Genomic DNA, 18,290 nt, shown 5'->3' with positions numbered 1-18,290 from the left:
CTGGTTTCCTTCATCTCGTCGTGGACTTAACACGTTTATTACTTTTATATCTTAATTTTCTAAAGCACCTTGATGATTATTATCATGTTTGATCCATTCAGCAACTTTAGGAACAAGTAAGATGTCACTATCCACTTTTTTGTTCTTTTTAGAGCCGCACCTGCAGCCTATGGAAGTTCCCAGGCTAGGAGTTGAATCAGAGCTGCAGCTACCAGCCTACACCGTAGCCACAGCAACTCGGGATCCGAGCCGCATCTGTGACCAACACCGCAGCTCATGACAACGCCGGATCCTTAAGCCACTGAGCAAGGCCAGGGATCGAACCAGCAACCTCATGGCTCCTGGTCAGATTCGTTGACCACTGAGCCACAATGGGAACTCCGGGGTTCTTATTTCAAAACAGAAGATATGGGAGCTTTTTGTTTACTTAGGTACCCAGCCACTAGTTGTTCCCTAGGCTGCCTGGCTGAATCCTAGCATCTGCTGTGGACGGGGTGCCTAGCGGTCAGCAGTTTGTCAGAGCGAGATAACAGAACAGAGATGGACAAGACGGGGACAGGGCCCTTGCTGGCTCTAGGGGGTTCTCCCCATCAAATGGATTCAGTTGGTTTGTTTGTTTACTGAAGGAGCGCTCCCGGGTGACACCAGCCCTGCTCAGTGTCCAGTAAGCCAAGAACCCGTCCTCCTTCCCCCACCCCCTTCCTCTGAAGGGAGGCTCTGAAACGTTCAGCGTGTGCTCAGCTGGTCAGCTCAGCACTCCTGTGACCCAGGCTCTGGTGGCTCTTCTCTTTCAGAATGGCTACACTCCCCTGCACATCGCCGCCAAGCAGAACCAGATGGAGGTGGCCCGCAGCCTGCTGCAGTACGGGGGCTCGGCCAATGCTGAGTCGGTGCAGGGCGTGACACCTCTCCACCTGGCAGCCCAGGAGGGTCACGCCGAGATGGTGGCCCTGCTGCTGTCTAAACAGGCCAACGGCAACCTGGGCAACAAGGTAAACATGCATCTGCACATGTGCCGTGGACTCCGTCATGGTGCGGGTCAGTGGACTACACACTGCATCTCAGTACTATGCACCTGCTGTGAGGCCGGGTTGTGAATCAGGTGATGTGCACACACGTGTGTGCGTGCATGTGTGCGTGCGTGTGAGAGAGAGAGAGGGAGAGAAAGAGATAGGGAAAGAGAGAGACAGAGAGATCCTTACAACAGCCCTGAGGAGGTTTTATCTCAGTTTTATAAATAAACAGGTTCAGAAAGGTTGCTTATACCAAGACTGCAGGACTCGGAGCCTACCTGATGCCAAAGCATTGGCTGGGCCTTTTCTAATTAGCATCTCAATCTACAAAAAAGATTGATATTGTGCTAGTGTGCATATACCCACAAGATCCCTGGAGCATGGCCATCCTCATGAGAAAGCTGTGACAAGGACTCCAAGAATCTGGTGCTTTCCTGCCCAGCTGGATCCTCTATCCTTTTTACAGCACCCAGCACTGGCTGGGACGCGCCGAAGGCAGGCAGCGTTTAAATGGCACACTCTGCCTCACAATGTGTTTTCATCTGTTTTCTCAAATGAGCATTCCTCTGGCCTTGAGATAAGTCCGTGATGGCCCCTATTTTCTTGAGAAGCAAACGGAGGCTTTGAAGCTCATCTCGCGCCTTGGAAATAGGGAATATTACCATTGGAAAGGACCACCAAGCTCATCTAGTTCAGAGATCAGCCAACTACCGCCTGGGAGCCAGATCTGGCCCACTGCTTGTTTGTGTCAATAAAGTTTTATTGGCACACAGTCACACCCATTCATTTACATGTGGGCATGGCTGCTCTCTCCCCATACCTGGCAGAGCTGGATAGTTACAACAGAAACAGAAGCCTAAAATATTGATGATCTGGGCCTTAACAGAAACTGTTACTGACTTCTGGTTTAGTCTGACCACCTCATATTTTGGTTAAGGATGTGGAGGCCCAGAGCAAGGAGAGTTTGGCCAAGGTCAAACAAGGAGGGTCAAACAAGATCACACAGCTGGTGGTGGGGGCTGCAGAGCCAAGTTCAGTTCCCACACCTCGGTGCCCTTTCAGGCTGGCCTGGAATTGTTTCCTGACTCTAAGCTGATACAGTTCCTTTCCTTTCCAGAGTGGACTCACTCCCCTCCATCTGGTCGCACAGGAAGGCCACGTTCCAGTGGCCGACGTGCTGATCAAACATGGTGTCACGGTGGATGCCACCACCCGGGTAAGGCTGGCAGCCCGCACTCTGTCTGCGTGGCTCCCCCTGTGCCCCCGGCCCCACGCCCACAGCTCTGCCCACTCTGGTCTCCCCTAATCGTCAAGAAGCTTTGAAGCCCAAGCACCCAGAGGCCCTTCTCTGCCACTTCCTAGGGCAGCAGTGGCATTAGAGGGCACTAGTCCAGTGCTTTCCAGTGGGGAGCTTAAAAAGGGGGCTAAACTTTGAGCCTGTGTAGTGAGGTGAGAGAGTCCTCTCCATGTTTCACCATGATTCCCAGACCTTTCTTCTACAAGCAAAGTGTCAAAATGCCAGGCTTCCCCAAATGCACTCGAAAAGTCAACCCCCGTGTATTCAGGCACTTGGCTAAATGCAGGTCAGCATTCTTTGAGCCTGGGCGGGCGGGCGGGGAGGGGCGGGGGTGGTTTGAGGACACCCCAGTGCCCAGCACACAGTGGAATCTGCCTCGGGCATCTGCAGATGCTGTAAGAGGCAGGAAGGGAGAGCGGGGGTGAGCTGCAGTGTGAGGGGACATATGTGAACCACACAGAGCACAGACTAGGGAGGGGGTGTTCCCATCAGGTGGAAAAGCGGAGGCTTCCTGGAGGAAGTGGCATTCTCTTCCTTTTCACCCCACGGTAACTGTATTTTTTTTTTTTGGTCTTTTTGCCATTTCTTGGGCCGCTCCCACGGCATATGGAGATTCCCAGGCTAGGGGTCGAATCAGAGCTATAGCTGCCGGCCTGCACCAGAGCCACAGCAACTCGGGATCTGAGCTGTGTCTGCAACCTACACCACAGCTCACGGCAATGCCAGATCCTTAACCCACTGAGCAAGGGCAGGGACCGAACCCGCAACCTCATCATTCCTAGTCGGATTCGTTAACCACTGTGCCACGACGGGAACTCCTCCCACGGAAACTATATTTAAAGGAAGGGACGAAGCGACAACCCCTCCAGCCCTCCAGAGTTCCACGGGAACAGCTGTCCAAGAGTGACCTTGAAGTCTCGCTGTGAAAAACGTAGAGACCTATTTTATCCTCAACTGCCTGCCGCTTCAATGGAAATCTGCTTAAAACCCAAGAATGTTCTAGATCTTTGAGGCTTCTCTGGCAGGGTCTGGTTTAGTCTTTCAGGGCACAGCCCTGAGAAATCCTCTCCTGTGGGTTAGAACTGGGGGGTCCAGAAGACACCCCATCACTTCAGCCTGCAGGGTCTGGGCCACGAGGGTGTCTGCGAAATTCCCGTTGTGGCTCAGCGAGTTAAGAACCCAGCTAGTATCCATAAGGATGTGGGTTCCATCCCGGCCTCATTCAGTGGGTTACGGATCTGGCATTGCCACAAGCTGCGTGTAGGTCACAGTTGCGGCTTAGATCTGGCATTGCTGTGGCTGTGGTGTAGGCCGGCAGCTGCAGCTCCAATTCAATCCCTAGCCTGGGAATTTCCATATGCCCCAGGTGTGGCCCTGAAAAGAAAAAAAAAAAAAAAAACATGGTGTCTGTTGGGGAGCACTAGCTCCCTGGGAGCGCTCAGGAGCCCCAAGAGCCTTGGTTTTGTCGCCCTTTGGAGGGAGCATGAAAACATTTTGCAGAATAGCTGCCTTGACAATTCGCTCCCACGCAGCCAAATCTCAAATGAATGAATGGCCAAAGCCCACTCATGGCAGGCAACGGCCACTTCCTATAAATTTTATTACATTGCAGCCCAGGGACCCAGGCCACCACTTGGGGACTTTCTCAGTGGGACTTCACCTCTCTAGAGGAAATACGCCTGCAAATCCGCTCTTGTCCGTGTGGGCAGTGAGCTCCACACCACTGTCCCTCCTCACCTGAGTCCCCTGCCCTCGCAGGGCCTGCTGGCGGGTCCCTCCTTCTGGGACTCACCCCTCCTGGCTTCCGTCACAGGGATCTCTCCTGATTCCCCCCACTTCTTTGCTGTTCCCTCTTTTCGGATGTCCCTCTCACAACGGCCTCTGTCCCTGAGCCCCACTTTTTTCTCTCCACACTTATCCTGGGTGACCTCGCTCCCCTCCCAGACTTTAAACGCCCCCCAGTCATACATATATATATATTTTTTTATATATATAAAATTTGAAAAGTAAAGAATAGGTATATATATATATATACTTTTTTAATTTTTAAAATTTTACTTTATTAAAGTCTAGTGATTTACAGTGTTATGTCCATTTCTGCTGTACAGCAAAGTGACCTAGTCATACGTGTATACATTCTTTACTTTTTTATTTGTTTTATTGAAGTCTGGTTGACTTTCAGTGTCCATTTCTGCTGTACAGCATATTGACCAGTCGTATATATATATATATATATATATATATATATACACACACACACACATTCTTTTTCTCCCCTCTCTTCCATTGGGTCTACCCCAAGATACATTCTTTTTCTCATGTTGTCCTCCATCATGTTCAAGGTGCCTCGTTAGCGCGGTAGGGAAGGGGGTGCATCCATCTTCTCTTAACTTCTCTTATTGTGAGGATTTCATGACCACTCACCCACCCTGCTGGTCACCCTCTCCCATCTCTCACTTTTCAGATGGGTTACACTCCACTCCACGTGGCCAGTCACTATGGGAATATCAAGCTGGTGAAGTTCCTGCTACAGCACCAGGCAGACGTCAATGCCAAGACTAAGGTACAGGGTCACCCGAGACCAGTGCCAGATTCCGAGGCAGCCAGGGTCACTCTGGGTGCACTTGGGGCTCTGCCACCAATCTTGGCTTTGACGCCTGAGGAAGGATGGTGGGGGTGGGTAGGGCTGCATTTTTTATGTTGCTCATAAAAGATATACGGGCCCTGTGGCGGGCGGACAGTGCTTTCCCTGGCAGCTGCCTAATCCTGCCACATGCTTCTCTGTTTCCAGCTTGGATATAGCCCTTTGCATCAGGCAGCTCAACAAGGCCATACGGACATTGTGACACTGCTTCTCAAAAACGGTGCTTCCCCAAACGAGGTCAGCTCGGTGAGTACCCGATTTCAGAGAACTGCTCTCACAGGGCAGCCCCTTGAGCAGAAGCACTTGGCGTGTCCTGCTGCACGCCTGGAGCCTAGACGGGCTGCAGCCCCAGCTACCCCCCCTCCCCGCCCCCGACATGGCATGTTAGGATTCATTCCTCCTTCTGGAAGACTGAAGGTTGTCCTTGTAACCCTGTTTACCCTCCCTCTGTTATTTTTGTTTCAAGATTGTCGAAACCAGAGTTCCCTCTGTGGCTCAGGGGTTAAGAACCCAACCAGTATCCATGAGGAGGCAGGTTCGATCCCTGGCCTCACTCAGTGGGTTAAGGATCCAGCACTGCTGTGAGCTATGGTGTAGGTCACAGGTGCAGCTCAGATCCAGTGTTGCTGTGGCTGCAGCGTAGGCCTCAGCTGAAGCTCTGATTTGACCCCTAGCCTGGGGACTTCCATATGCTGCAGGTGCAGCAGTAAAAAGAAAGAGGAGAAAAAAAGATTGTCAAAACCCTTTCTAAAATCTGTGAAGCTGCTTTCAGTGTGGTGCGAGTGAAGAAAACCAATGTCTTGAGGTGGGGTGGGTCCGTGATGTTTGGGGGCCCAGGGTCTTCAGCCGGTGTCCCTGTTGAGTGTGAACCAGACCAAGTGATTTTCAGGTGCATAGATGACCTTCATGCTGCTTCTGGCTTGGAGAGGGTATGGACCTTGGAGTGTAGGTGCAGTTGCTGCAGCTGTAGGTGAGGATGAGTCTGCCCAGGGCACATCCTGGGACTAGAGAACTTCAAGGAAAATTTATGCCTCATTATCCATTTAGTTTCCCTCCTTTCTTCCTTTTAAAATCACAGTAGAGAGAGGAGTTCTCTTGTGCTCAAGGATTTGGCGTTGTCACTGCTGTGGCTCTGGTCACTGCTGTGGCTCAGGTTCCATCCTTGGCCCTGGAACTTCCACGTGCCCTGGACACAGCTAAAAAAAAAAAAAAGTGGAATTGTATGCTGTGAAGAGCCACTTCCCACAGCCACATCTGGTGCCTCCCTGACCCTGACCTTCCCGCTGGCTCCCGTTGGCTACTCTTGACTTTGGCGTCCAGATCTCCCCTGGTTTCATTAAAGCTCCTGCACCCACAGTTGAAGATTTTTTTTTTTTTTTTAAAGTTCCCAGGCCAGGGATTGAACCTGCGCCACAGCAGCGACCCGAGCCATGGCAATGACAATGCCGAATCCCTAACCTATTGCACCACCAGGAAACCCCCAGAGCTGCAAATTTAAGCAGCCTCCTCTCAGACCCACCCCTCTGTGGGCAGCCTTGGCGACACACGTCAGGGCTCACACGTTACCGGGGTCTTGGTCTCTGTCCAGGGGGCGGGTCTGATCTCACCCTCGCTCTGCTGTCCTTCCCAGAATGGAACCACGCCTCTGGCCATAGCCAAGCGCCTGGGCTACATTTCTGTAACAGACGTGCTCAAGGTTGTGACCGACGAAACCAGTGTTGTGGTACGTCTGCTCCTGCCCTGCACCCCCACCCCCAGACACACACAGCCTGACGGCAGGGCCCTCGTGGGGCACCCCGGGAAGTGAGCGTGTTCTGGGGTCCCAGGATTCGCAGGAAACTCAAAACCTAAGGAGCTGGAGGGGAGTGGGGGGGGATGTTCTCCATCAGGCGGAGCTGTGCTGCCACCTAGTGGCCAGAGGAGGTGCGGCCGAGACCAGACCTAGGGGATGGGGGGCAGGGGTAGATGGGGTTGGGGCAGGGACCGGGCATGGGGAGAGGCTGGTGATTCTAGACCCCAGAACGCCTCTTAGCTCATTTTCTTCCTTTGGAACCATCCTTCCTTTGGGCGGATGGCTGTGTTTGGGTTGAATTCTTTGCTTTTTCTCATCTTAGTTGATCAGTGACAAGCACCGGATGAGCTTCCCTGAGACGGTGGATGAGATCCTGGATGTCTCTGAAGATGAAGGTACTGTCTGGGATTAACACCAAGTGAGGTCAGAGGGGCTGCGTGGGGCTCTGAACACCCCTGGGTCCTCCCAGGACACTCACATTCTACTTTCTGACTGAAGCCAGACAGAGCTGCTTTCTAGAGATGTTGTCCATTATTGAAAATACTCCTTTAAGGTAATTTTAGAAGGAACTCTACATCTCAGAAACTAAAATTAGAAAAAAAAAAGAAAGTTCCCAATGTGGTTCAGTGGGTTAAGAACCCGACTAATATCCATGAGGATTCGGGTTCGATCCCTGGGCTTACTCAGTGGGTTAAGGATCAAGCTGTGGTATAGGTTGTGGATTCAGCTCGGATCTGGCCTTGCTGTGGCTGTGGTGTAGGCTGGCAGCTGCAGCTTCAATTCGACCCCTAGCCTGGGCACTTCCATGTGGGGCAGACATGGTCCTAAAAAGAAAAAAAATTAAAATATAAAAAATCCCAGGCAGTTTCATAAATATATGTTGCTGCATATACCATACACAGAGTATGATCTACTCAGATCAACTCTCAGAGCCATAAGAACTGTAATAAAATTCTACCTGGTGTGTTTCCTGTACTTTGGTTTGATAACAAGTTGTTTTATTTAAAATCTCAGAATTCCTTTTCATAAGCTGTTCTTCTGACCACTTCATGGGTCAGTCAGCTTGGGGCTGTATTCACTATGAAATTACTATAGTCTGGAGTTCCCTGGTGGCTCAATGAGTTAAGGACCTGGCGAAGTCCCTGCAGCAGCTCCCGTCACTGCTGTGACACAGGTTCTATCCCTGGCCCAGGAAATTCCACCTGTGGCAGGCACGGTCAAATAAATAAATAAATGACTGTAGTTTCAACTCCTGTGAGTGGCGGGGTCCTTGTAGCATTTTCTGCCCCGAGTAAGCCTGTGTCCTCACTTAACTTGGAAGAGAACCCTCTGGATATAAGAAGGTGGGGCTGGACTGCATTACCTCTCTGGCCCCTTTCCTCTCGGTAATCCATTGATGGTGTAGCTTCTTCAATGAGATGGTGAGAGTATCGCCTTTGATAATGTGCCTCTCGCTTGAACTGACTTCAATCCTGTCCTTCCTTAAACTTGGCTCTTCTTTGCTTTCCAGGAACTGCTCATATATCTATAATGGGTATGAACCACTTTCTGTTCCCCGTGGTCTTTTCTCACCAGTGCATTCCACCCTAAGCAGTCCAAGCTCTCACTAATCCATCCCTGCTTTCCACCCTCCTCTGGCGGCTAGCAATCAGAGCTTGACTAAAGCAGGACATTTCCACCCGTAAGATCACGCCCCGGGCGGGTGGCTCCCTCCCGCCATGTCTGTGTTTGTGCCCACGCCACTGTGTCTGTGATCATAACTGCATGAGCTGTTGTGACTCCATCCCCGTCGGCTCCAGATCACAACGCCAGGACACTCACAGCTGGGGGACAGCCGATGACCCTGCAAGGTCAAGGGCTCCAACTCCAGTTCGAGGAGGAGACGAGAAACAAAGAGGCGGTCTGGGTTACAGGCAGAGTTTGAACTGCCCAGTGATAGTCTTAGGAAATGATGAGGTTTCAGCCACTGTGGTTACAAAAATCCCCTTGAACCTTTCAAGATGGATGGTTTTGGTTCCATGGTGGTTATTCGCCTCCTGTGTGTGGTGTGGAAAAGGACAGAAATGCCTCTTTCTTTGGTGTCACTGCACACCCACAGGGCTATTTTGAGGTAGAACTTGGCCAGGCAAAAAAAAAGTTCTTTCCATAGTTCCCATCGCGGCTTAGCGGTAACAAACCATGGGGATGTGGGTTTGATCCCTGGCCTCGCTCAGTGGGTTAAGGATCCGACCTTGCTCTGAGCTGTGGTGTAACAGGTCTCAGACGCGGCTCGGATCTCTCGTTGTTGTGGCTATGGTGTAGACCGGCAGCTGCAGCTCCGATTTGACCCCAAGCCTGGGAACTTGCATATGCCACAGGCATAGTCCTAAAAAGAAAAAAGAAAGAGTTCTTTCCCATTGTATTGTTCTCCTCCTCCAAAGCCTGGTGCAGACTGATGTCAGGGGTGGCTGCTGTGCACCAGGGCTGGAGGATATTGCTCATGGTCCCCTTCCAACATCACAGACCTTGGGAGCAAGCATTGAAAGGAGGAGCAGGAAAAGCACTTTTAAAAAACAAAGCGGGACTCTCCATCCTGTCACTCACTTAAACTTGTGTGGTTTCAGGGGAAGAACTTGTGGGCCTCAAGGCCGAGAAGGACTCCAGAGATGTAGACGAAGAGAAGGAGCTGCTGGACTTTGTGCCGAAGCTGGACCAAGTGTAAGAAACCCTCGGGGGCGAGGGTTCGATCCCTGGCCGGCACAGTGGATTAAGGATCCGGCGTTGGTGCCGTTGTGGCATAGGTCGAAGCTGAAGCTTGGATGCAACCCCTGGCCTAAGAACTTCCATATGCCATGATAGGGCCATAAAAAAAGAAAACTGCTCACACCCGGGGAGGCCAAGGCCCACTTCTGGAACCCAGATAGGATTCTGGAGCAAGGAAGGTCCCAGGAGGGCCGGGCCTGGGTGTTCCAGGACAAGCACAGAACGGTGGTCCAGCATCGTAAGATAAGCCAGCCCCGTGCTGGGAGCACCGGCGGGGGGCGGGGGAGGGGAGGGGCAGAGACCTCCCCTAAAGCCTGAATCCTCCCCAGTGTTCCTGCCTCCTCCTCTCACTCAGCCTCCTAGCCACATCACCCCCCACCCCCATGCTCTCAGCTTCTCACCAAAAATTCCACTGACAGAGATTCCCCTTAAAAATGGCTGCCATGGAGTTCAGCAGGCTGCCATTGTGGCTCAGCAGGTTAAGACCCCGACATAGTGTCTGTGAGGATGCGAGTTCGATTCCTGGCCTCGCCCAGTGGGCTAAGGATCTGGTGTGGCCATGAGCTGCAGTGTAGGTTGCAGACGTGGTTCGGATCCCATGTTGCTGTGGCTGTGGTGTAGGCTGGCAGCTGCAGCTCCGATTCCACCCCTAGCGTGGGAACTTCCATATGCCACAGGTGCGGCTCTAAAAAGAAAAGGAAGGGAGTTCCCATCGTGGCACAGTGGTTAATGAATCTGACTAGGAACTATGAGGTTTCGGGTTCGATCCCTGGTCTTGCTCAGTGGGTTAAGGATCTTGTGTTGCCATGAGCTGTGATGTAGGTCGCAGAGGCGGCTCGGATCCCGAGTTGCTGTGGCTCTGGAGTAGGCTGGCAGCTACAGCTCTGATTAGACCCCTAGCCTGGGAACCTCCATATGCTGCAGGAGCACCCCAAGAAATGGCAAAAAGACCAAAAATAAAAAATTAAAAAAATTGCCAAAAAAAAGAGGGGGTTATTATGGAATTATATGAAATCATGTGTGTGAAACTTTTGAAAATCATAAAGCATTTAAAGAAACTTTCATCCAATTTTTAAAAATTTTTAATAATAATAATAATAAAAACTGTTACCAAGTTTGCCCACCAAGTTCTCAGATGCCCACCGCTTTCCTCCATGAGCTGATCAATTAGGAAAAATCCACAGAGGGTGTGTGTCTGCCTGAGGTGTGTTTCTCATCCCTCCCTGTGATGCTGTGAGACATTCCGATGTACATCTTTTGTCAATGAACCTAAAAGTGACAACTTTGGGAGTTTCCCGCTGTAGCACAGCGGGTCAGTGATCCGCCTTGTCTTTGTGGAGGCACCCCTAGGCCAGCTCAGTGGGTTAAGGATCTGGCATTGCTTTGACTATGGCATAAGTCACAGCTCTGGCTCGGATTCAATCCCTGGTCTAGGAACATCTATATATACTGCAGGTTTGGCCGTAAAAGAATTTTAAAAATCTTTTTAAAAAGTGACAACTTTGTAGAAACACTGAGCCCTCAGTGTTTGTCTGAAAAGACAGACACGAGCCAGCTTGGTCCCAGGGCTTGTACAAAACAGGGCAGTGGAACAAGGAGAAGGGAAACACAATTGGTATTTACTGAACATCAGTCAGAAACACAGGACTCAGCCCCTGACTGTGGAGAACCTACAGATATATTTAGTAGGACCAAAACTCACACCCAGTAGTCATACCATGATGCAGAATAAGATGACACAGCCAGAGTGAGGGCTCCCTTGATAAGGGCTCTAAGGGGTGGTGAGTGCTGGAAGACTTCCTGGAGGAGGCAAATCCTCTGGCTCAGCCAAGTCAGGAAGGACAAGTCAGGCTCTGGGGAAACGAGACAGGGGATGGATCCTGGTCAGTGTCTGGAGCCTGGGATGAACAGCAGTGGCCAGTGGGGGTTCGGGCAGAGGTGGGGAGGTTGGATTGGATAGGTGATGTCTGGGGGTGCGGAAGTGTTTCCCTTAGGCCTCCTGTGGAAGATGGGGCAGAGGGCACTGCTCAAAAGGCTCATCCCTTTGACGCCCCAATGTTCTCTCATACAGGGTGGAATCCCCGGCCATCCCACGGATTCCTTGTGTCACACCTGAGACAGTGGTGATCAGATCTGAAGAGCCAGAACAGGTAAGAGGCAGCCTTTCTCTTCCCCTTTGCAGCAAGCAGGTCCCCCGGGAACAGGTCACTGTTTTGAGATGATCTGTGGAACAACAGGGACTCATAGAGGAAAGCGCCTGGCATTTCCCAAACCCTGCAGATCCCAGATTCCGAGTGTTCTTTGTAGCATCTATACTGCGGACACGCTCACGATCCCAGCTATGAATGACCTGAGCCTCAGAGAGCCTAAGGGCCAGTGAAACATCCTCCTGCCGGTCTCACTGAGGCTGAGAACTGACCCAGAACTTCTGGCTCCAGAGCCTGTGTTCTCACCACTACGCCCCCTGAGGACACACTGTCTGTACCCATCCCGGTGCTGTAGTTCAGCCACAACGGCATGAAGCCATAGAGGAGTCGGAACGCTGCACTTTTTCTTTCACATCTATAAAAAAGGGGACAGTTTCTGCCTCACCTTCCTCAAGGGATTATGGGAGCTTAAAACACCGATACAGATGGAAAGGGCATGTCAGGGGGGAGCTGTTCCCAGCATGGGTTGTTACTCTTTAAAATACCCTATTTTGGGGAGTTCCCATCGTGGCTCAGTGGCTAACAAATCTGACTAGGAACCATGAGGTTGCAGGTTCAATCCTTGGCCTTGCTCAGTGGGTTAAGGATCTAGCGTTGCAGATGCGGCTCAGATCCTGAGTTGCTGTGGCTCTGGCGTAGGCCGGTGGCTAGAGTTCTGATGAGACCCCTAGCCTGGGAACCTCCATATGCCTCGGTTGTGGCCCTGGAAAAAGACCAAAAAATAATAATAAAATAAAATACCTGTATTGTGGCTTCCTTGAAAGCCACCTGAATTTGTCCCCAAAATGAGTGGGATGGTTTATTTTAAAAAGTTAATTCTTCTTGGTTTAATTTTATACCATTTGGCCCTTTTTTTTTTTTTTTTTTGCCCAGGGCAAAGAGGTTTTCTAGGATAAAAAAGATAGCAGTGTGGTGTTTGGAGGTTGAGACTGGCCACCCTGAGGCCTGATCACTGAGCCAGGCTTATCAGTTTTCCAGCCAAGGCTGGTCCTTTCTCTGCCACTGAAGGGATGCGTGGCAACAGCAGCAATCCTGGTCCTGGACCTAAAGTCCATTGGGTGCCGTCCAATTAGCCATTCCACCCTAAGGCACATCACAGTGTCATCATGTTGGTGCTGCACCCAGGTTATATTTGGGAGGTGTGGTCATTCCCCAGCGCTGCAGTGACGGCCATGGGACTGGTCCATGTGGACCCATGTCCAGCGGTCCCCTGGCCAGCGGTGCTCTCTGACTCCTTGCTTGAGTCATGAACCAAAGTCAGTGGGTGTCTCCTGGAGTTCCGCTGTGTGCCCTGTAGGGGCCCATTTGGGGAGGATGTGGGAGCAGGTGGTCCAGCTGGAGAGGAACTCAGAACGCAAGGAGGGCTCAGCTGAGTGGCAGAAGCTCTTCCAGATCAGGATCAACCGGAAGGGTTCACAGAGGAGGTGAGATGTGAAACATGAACCAGGTGGTCCAGCAGAGGAGAGGGACGCGGGCATCTGGACGAGTTGGGAGGCAGAGTGGAGAACCTGGAGAGGGTGGGACGGATGCAGACCTGCTGGCTCCGTGAGTCCCAGCGATATATCAGGCAGGGGGTGAGGCAGCCCTGTGGCTCCTAAGTTACAGCATCACTGAGGAGAAGGAGGATGCTGTCCCATTTGCAGACGAGTGATGGGAAGCCCTCAGGACGAGGGTCCATTCTGCCTCCCCATGCCCCTCGATGCCCCAGAACACGTGGCTTGCCCAGAGCTGAAGAGCTGGTAGATGATGGTGTGGAGTCTGTTGCCAACTCTGTGAAACCAAGCTGCGTAGGGCAGGGGTCTCACGTGGGGGGAGGGGAGGATGGGGACCAGCCTGGGCAGGAGCTACGGCTGAAGCCGGACCGGAGCGAGGACCTGCTCCATTGTCCGAAGCCCTGGCGCCAGGTCTTGATTCAAGGAGAGGCCATTGGAAGAAGGAAGCGGGGCTTCTTTCTGTACTCCAGGCGGGCCTGGTCCCAAAGGGTCAGTGGGTGGTGGGGTATGGGGAGCGCCTCCTACACTGCGCCCCTTGGTTCCCGGCCGAGAGCCTCCCCAGCCTCCCGGACCTTGGCTGAGATCGGCCGCTGTGACGAGAGTGATGGCACCGCTGGCCTTTCTCCCCCACCCCAGGCATTAAAAGAGTACGATGAAGACTCTCTCATCCCCAGCAGCCCGGCCACAGAGACCTCAGACAATATCAGCCCGGTGGCCAGCCCCGTGCACACAGGGTGAGTGGCCTGGGATGGGCTGGGGGCTCGGGTCCCGTGCATGTCCGTCTGGGAGAGGCCCACACGGACCCTCTGTGCCCTAGGTTCCTGGTGAGCTTCATGGTGGATGCTCGCGGGGGCTCCATGCGCGGCAGCCGGCACAACGGCCTGAGGGTGGTGGTCCCACCCCGGACGTGCGCAGCGCCCACCCGCATCACCTGCCGCCTGGTGAAGCCTCAGAAGCTGACCACGCCGCCCCCACTGGCCGAGGAGGAGGGCCTGGCCAGCAGGGTCATCGCCCTGGGACCCACGGGAGTCCAGTTCTTGAGGTGAGAAGTCGCCCCATGCCCCTGACTGTCCCTGCCCAGCTACGACCACCCAGCCCCTCCCAGCTCAGGCGTGGGGGTGGGATGAGCTGCAGTCCCACCAGTGCTCTGACGGCAATGGAATTGGAGCCTCTGTGATCCTTCCGCGGTCTTTTCTAGATACGCAAAGGAGTCCATTGCCCAGGTGGAGCTTAAGTCTCAGCTCCTGTGTGACCTTAGAGGTGGAGACAGAGAAGACGGCTGCTTTGGGGGCTCCGGGTTTAATCATTTCACCTCTGAAACGGTCTTAATATTAGGCAGCCCTGCAGCATTGCCACCAAGGTCAAGATCGATGGTTTCAGGGACCGCGTCTTACCTTTCCTGCAGCAAACTGGGCTTCTTGGGGGCTCTGAAGCCTTCAGGCACCACGGAATCTAAGCTGGAACCGGTCCTGCCCGCCCATTTCTGTCCCTGGTCTGTTCCCAGCCGGTCCCCCATCTCCAAGCTTTCATCCACCGATTGTAAAGCTGCTCTAAAATGATTTCACATGGATTCCCCACCCCCGCCCCCCTTTTTTTCTTTTTTGGCTGCCCTGCGGCATATGGAGTTTCCAGGCCACGGATCAGATCCAAGCCACAGTTGCGGCTATGCTATAACAGCAGCAATGCCAGATCCTTAACCCGCTGTGCCTGGCCAAGAGTCAAACCCAGGTCCCTGCACTCCAGAAACGCAGCTGATCTTGTTGTACCACAGCAGGAATTCCTGGATTCCCCCTTTAAAAGTGGTGTTCAAAGCCTTTGACCCGGAGTTCCCCCTGTGGCTCAGTGGGTTAAGGACCCAACATGGACTCTGTGAGGATGCACTTTCAATCCTGGCCTTGCTTGGTGGGTTAAGGATCTAGCACTGCTGCAAGCTATGGTGTGTAGGTGGTGGATGCATCTCAGATCCGATGTTGCTGTGACTGTGGCGCAGGCCTCAGCTGCAACTCTGATTCGACCCCTAGCCAGGGAACTTCCATATGCCGCAGGTGCAGCCCTAAAAAGAAGGGGGGGGAGCCTTCCCCCCTAGAAACTGCCACTGTGCAATTGACAGAGGAGGAAGCTGAGGCCAAGAGGGGCTTGGTCCCCTGTCTAGGACATCAAGTCCAAGGGCAGGGTTATTCCCTGTGGCTGCGACAGGAGAGGCCCCTGTGAAGTGGAGTGGGGGCCTGGTGGAGAGTGAGAGGGGTCTGAGGCATCTCAGGAAGCCGAGACAAGTCTGTCCAGTCATCAGGGCCAACCTCCAGACAGGGACCTGCTGCCCCCTCCCACCTGCTCTTCCTGAGCCCCACATCTGCGTCCCCACACCTGCGTCCCCACACCTGCCTACCATCCCCTCTATCCCCTCAGCCCTGTGATTGTGGAGATCCCCCACTTTGCCTCCTATGGCCGCGGGGACCGAGAGCTTGTGGTGCTTCGGAGTGAAAACGGCTCTGTGTGGAAGGAACATAAGAGCCGCTATGGAGAAAGCTACCTGGATCAGATCCTCAATGGGCTGGATGAAGGTGAGGGAGCCCCAGGGATCTCGGAGCAGGGGTCTCCTCCTGGAGGGTGAGGTTTGAGGGTGCACTTGGGGCTGGGCTGTCCAGACCTCCTGGGGGGTGGGGAGCCCTGAGAGGCTAGAGATGGTCCGGCTTCTGCACTTGGGTCCCCTGCAGCCTGATTTCCTTGTGCTGGACTCTCCGGGCTTGGAACTTTGTCCTTCCAGGTGGCTTGGCCATGGCCTGGGGAGGGGAGGTGCTGGCACTCGTGGTGGTGATGGGCACACATGCATGTGGTTGCAGAGCTGGGGAGCCTGGAGGAACTGGAGAAGAAGCGGGTCTGTCGCATCATCACCACCGACTTCCCCTTGTACTTCGTGATCATGTCGCGGCTCTGCCAGGACTATGACACCATCGGCCCGGAGGGGGGCTTTCTGAAGAGCAAGCTGGTCCCCTTGGTGCAAGCCACCTTCCCAGAAAATGCTGTCACCAAGAGAGTGAAGCTGGCGCTGCAGGTGATGCATCCTCCCCCCCCCCACCGCTGGACCCCATCCCTCCTTGGACCAGGTCAGGGGTGTGAGGTGTAAAGGCCTTCGAAGATGGTCCTCCTCCCCAGGGCCTCCCCACACACTGGTCTGGTGCCCAGAAAGTCCAGTTAGAGCTCTGATCTTAAAGCTCCGGAGAAAGCTGTGTGGGTGGGATAAGGCTGGCGCTCTGTTAAGTTGCAAATAACCGTAGATAAACCACAAGCCGCTGCTCTGCATGAGCCAGAGCCACGTGGCTTCTTGGAGACACCCTAGCCTGCTGGAGTGGGGAGCAGCAGGGCAAGGGGGCGGGGCTCAGAGGGGCGAGTTGGGCAGGACCCCGCCCCCAGGGCCTTTGCACCTGCGTCTCCTTCTCCATCTACGACCCCCTCTGCGCTCCGGGGCTGAGTGTCCCCCTTGGCACTTCACAGGCCCAGCCTGTACCAGATGATCTGGTCACCAAACTCCTGGGCAATCAGGCCACGTTCAGCCCCATTGTCACCGTGGAGCCTCGGCGCCGCAAGTTCCACCGTCCCATTGGGCTCCGGATCCCACTCCCTCCCTCCTGGACAGACAACCCGAGGGACAGTGGGGAGGGAGACACCACCAGCCTGAGGTTGCTGTGCAGTGTCATTGGTGAGGGGGTCCCCCTGCCCTGAACTGTGTCCTGGAAGGAGCTAGCAAGTGATGTGCTCTTCAGAGAGATGAGGGGGTTGGAGAGATGAGGGGGGAATGGAGAGATTGGGGGATGGAGAGATTGGGGGATGGACAGATGAGGGGGATGGAGAGATATGGGGGGATGGAGAGATGGGGGGGAATGGAGAGATTGGGGGATGGAGAGATTGGGGGATGGAGAAATGGGGGATGGACAGATGGGGGGATGGAGAGATTGGGGGATGGAGAGATATGGGGGGATGGACAGATGAGGGGGATGGAGAGATATGGGGGGATGGAGAGATGAGGGGGTTGGAGAGATGAGGGGGATGGAGAGATGGGGGGATGGAGAGATTGGGGGATGGACAGATGAGGGGGATGGAGAGATATGGGGGGATGGAGAGATGAGGGGGTTGGAGAGATGGGGGGATGGAGAGATGGGGGATGGACAGATGAGGGGGATGGAGAGATGGGGGATGGAGAGATATGGGGGGATGGAGAGATGAGGGGGGATGGAGAGATAAGGTGAGCCTCCTGCCCCTGGAGGAGGGGGTGCTAGGTGCGTAGCTGTGTTCGCACAGCCAGGTGTGCACAGCCCCTGCTGGCCTCTGGAGACTGTTCCCCAGCCCGTTTCTGCTCCTGTCACAGGAGGGACAGACCAGGCCCAGTGGGAGGACATCACAGGAACCACCAAGCTTGTGTACGCCAACGAGTGTGCCACCTTCACCACCAATGTCTCTGCCAGGTGAGGCTTGGCCCAGCAGAGGACAGTGCTGTCCCTACGGGTGCCACCCTACGGCCACCACCTGCTTGCACCCCTGCCTCCTCTCTGCACCTAGAAGCTCTACTCATCCCCCACTCAGCTGGGGGAGCCAGGGCAGCTGTTTCCTGCCTCACAGGTTGTCCTGCTGAATGGAGAGGACTTCTAGGGTCAGGTTCACACCTGCCGTCTCTTCAGGTTCTGGCTGTCGGACTGCCCTCGGACGGCCGAAGCCGTGAACTTCGCCACCCTGCTGTACAAGGAGCTCACCGCTGTGCCCTACATGGCCAAGTTTGTCATTTTTGCCAAGATGAACGACCCCCGCGAAGGGCGTCTGCGCTGCTACTGCATGACGGATGACAAGGTGGACAAGACTCTGGAGCAGCATGAGAACTTCGTGGAGGTGGCCCGGAGCCGGGACATAGAGGTAGGACCCGGCCCTGCCCCCAGACTCCCGGTGGGACAGCGCCTCTGGGGCTGCTGCGACGCAGGACCCAGAGCCTTCAGAAGGGCTGCCCCTGCAGCAGGGCTCCTGGGCTGTGTCCCTTTGACACCGCACTTGAGAAGCATCTTCTGAAAGCGCCCCCACAGCCAAGGAACACCATCCCGTGTCTTAGGGTGGCATCA

The 18,290-nt window shown here is 53.9% G+C and overlaps 1 protein-coding gene across 50 annotated transcripts in view; it reads left to right on the top strand.

Annotated features, from left to right (window-relative positions):
• Nucleotides 1-18,290, top strand: part of ANK1 (ankyrin 1) — a 232,986-nt gene that overhangs the window by 184,820 nt on the left and 29,876 nt on the right. For 29 of the 50 annotated variants that reach the window (XM_085004324.1, XM_085004311.1, XM_085004301.1 and 26 more), the window contains 15 exons: nucleotides 795-992; nucleotides 2,131-2,229; nucleotides 4,775-4,873; nucleotides 5,102-5,200; nucleotides 6,585-6,677; nucleotides 7,069-7,141; nucleotides 9,350-9,443; nucleotides 11,560-11,638; nucleotides 13,825-13,922; nucleotides 14,006-14,230; nucleotides 15,595-15,749; nucleotides 16,029-16,240; nucleotides 16,681-16,885; nucleotides 17,552-17,648; nucleotides 17,862-18,090. In XM_085004324.1, coding sequence (XP_084860450.1) covers nucleotides 795-992; nucleotides 2,131-2,229; nucleotides 4,775-4,873; nucleotides 5,102-5,200; nucleotides 6,585-6,677; nucleotides 7,069-7,141; nucleotides 9,350-9,443; nucleotides 11,560-11,638; nucleotides 13,825-13,922; nucleotides 14,006-14,230; nucleotides 15,595-15,749; nucleotides 16,029-16,240; nucleotides 16,681-16,885; nucleotides 17,552-17,648; nucleotides 17,862-18,090 — 2,055 coding nt within the window. Of the gene's footprint in view, nucleotides 1-794; nucleotides 993-2,130; nucleotides 2,230-4,774; nucleotides 4,874-5,101; nucleotides 5,201-6,584; nucleotides 6,678-7,068; nucleotides 7,142-8,256; nucleotides 8,281-9,349; nucleotides 9,444-11,559; nucleotides 11,639-13,824; nucleotides 13,923-14,005; nucleotides 14,231-15,594; nucleotides 15,750-16,028; nucleotides 16,241-16,680; nucleotides 16,886-17,551; nucleotides 17,649-17,861; nucleotides 18,091-18,290 lie in introns of all 50 variants that reach the window. The other 21 variants (XM_085004298.1, XM_085004323.1, XM_085004306.1 and 18 more) reach the window with 1 other exon arrangement.

The sequence above is a fragment of the Sus scrofa genome, chromosome 17, assembly GCF_054392235.1.
Source record: "Sus scrofa isolate SSC_HxYL_T2T_F1_AM1 chromosome 17, Sscrofa_HxYL_maternal_Yorkshire_Landrace_v2.0, whole genome shotgun sequence".
NCBI lineage: Eukaryota > Metazoa > Chordata > Mammalia > Artiodactyla > Suidae > Sus > Sus scrofa.
Note: the sequence above shows the minus strand (reverse complement) of the source record. Positions and strands in the feature narration are given on the sequence as shown.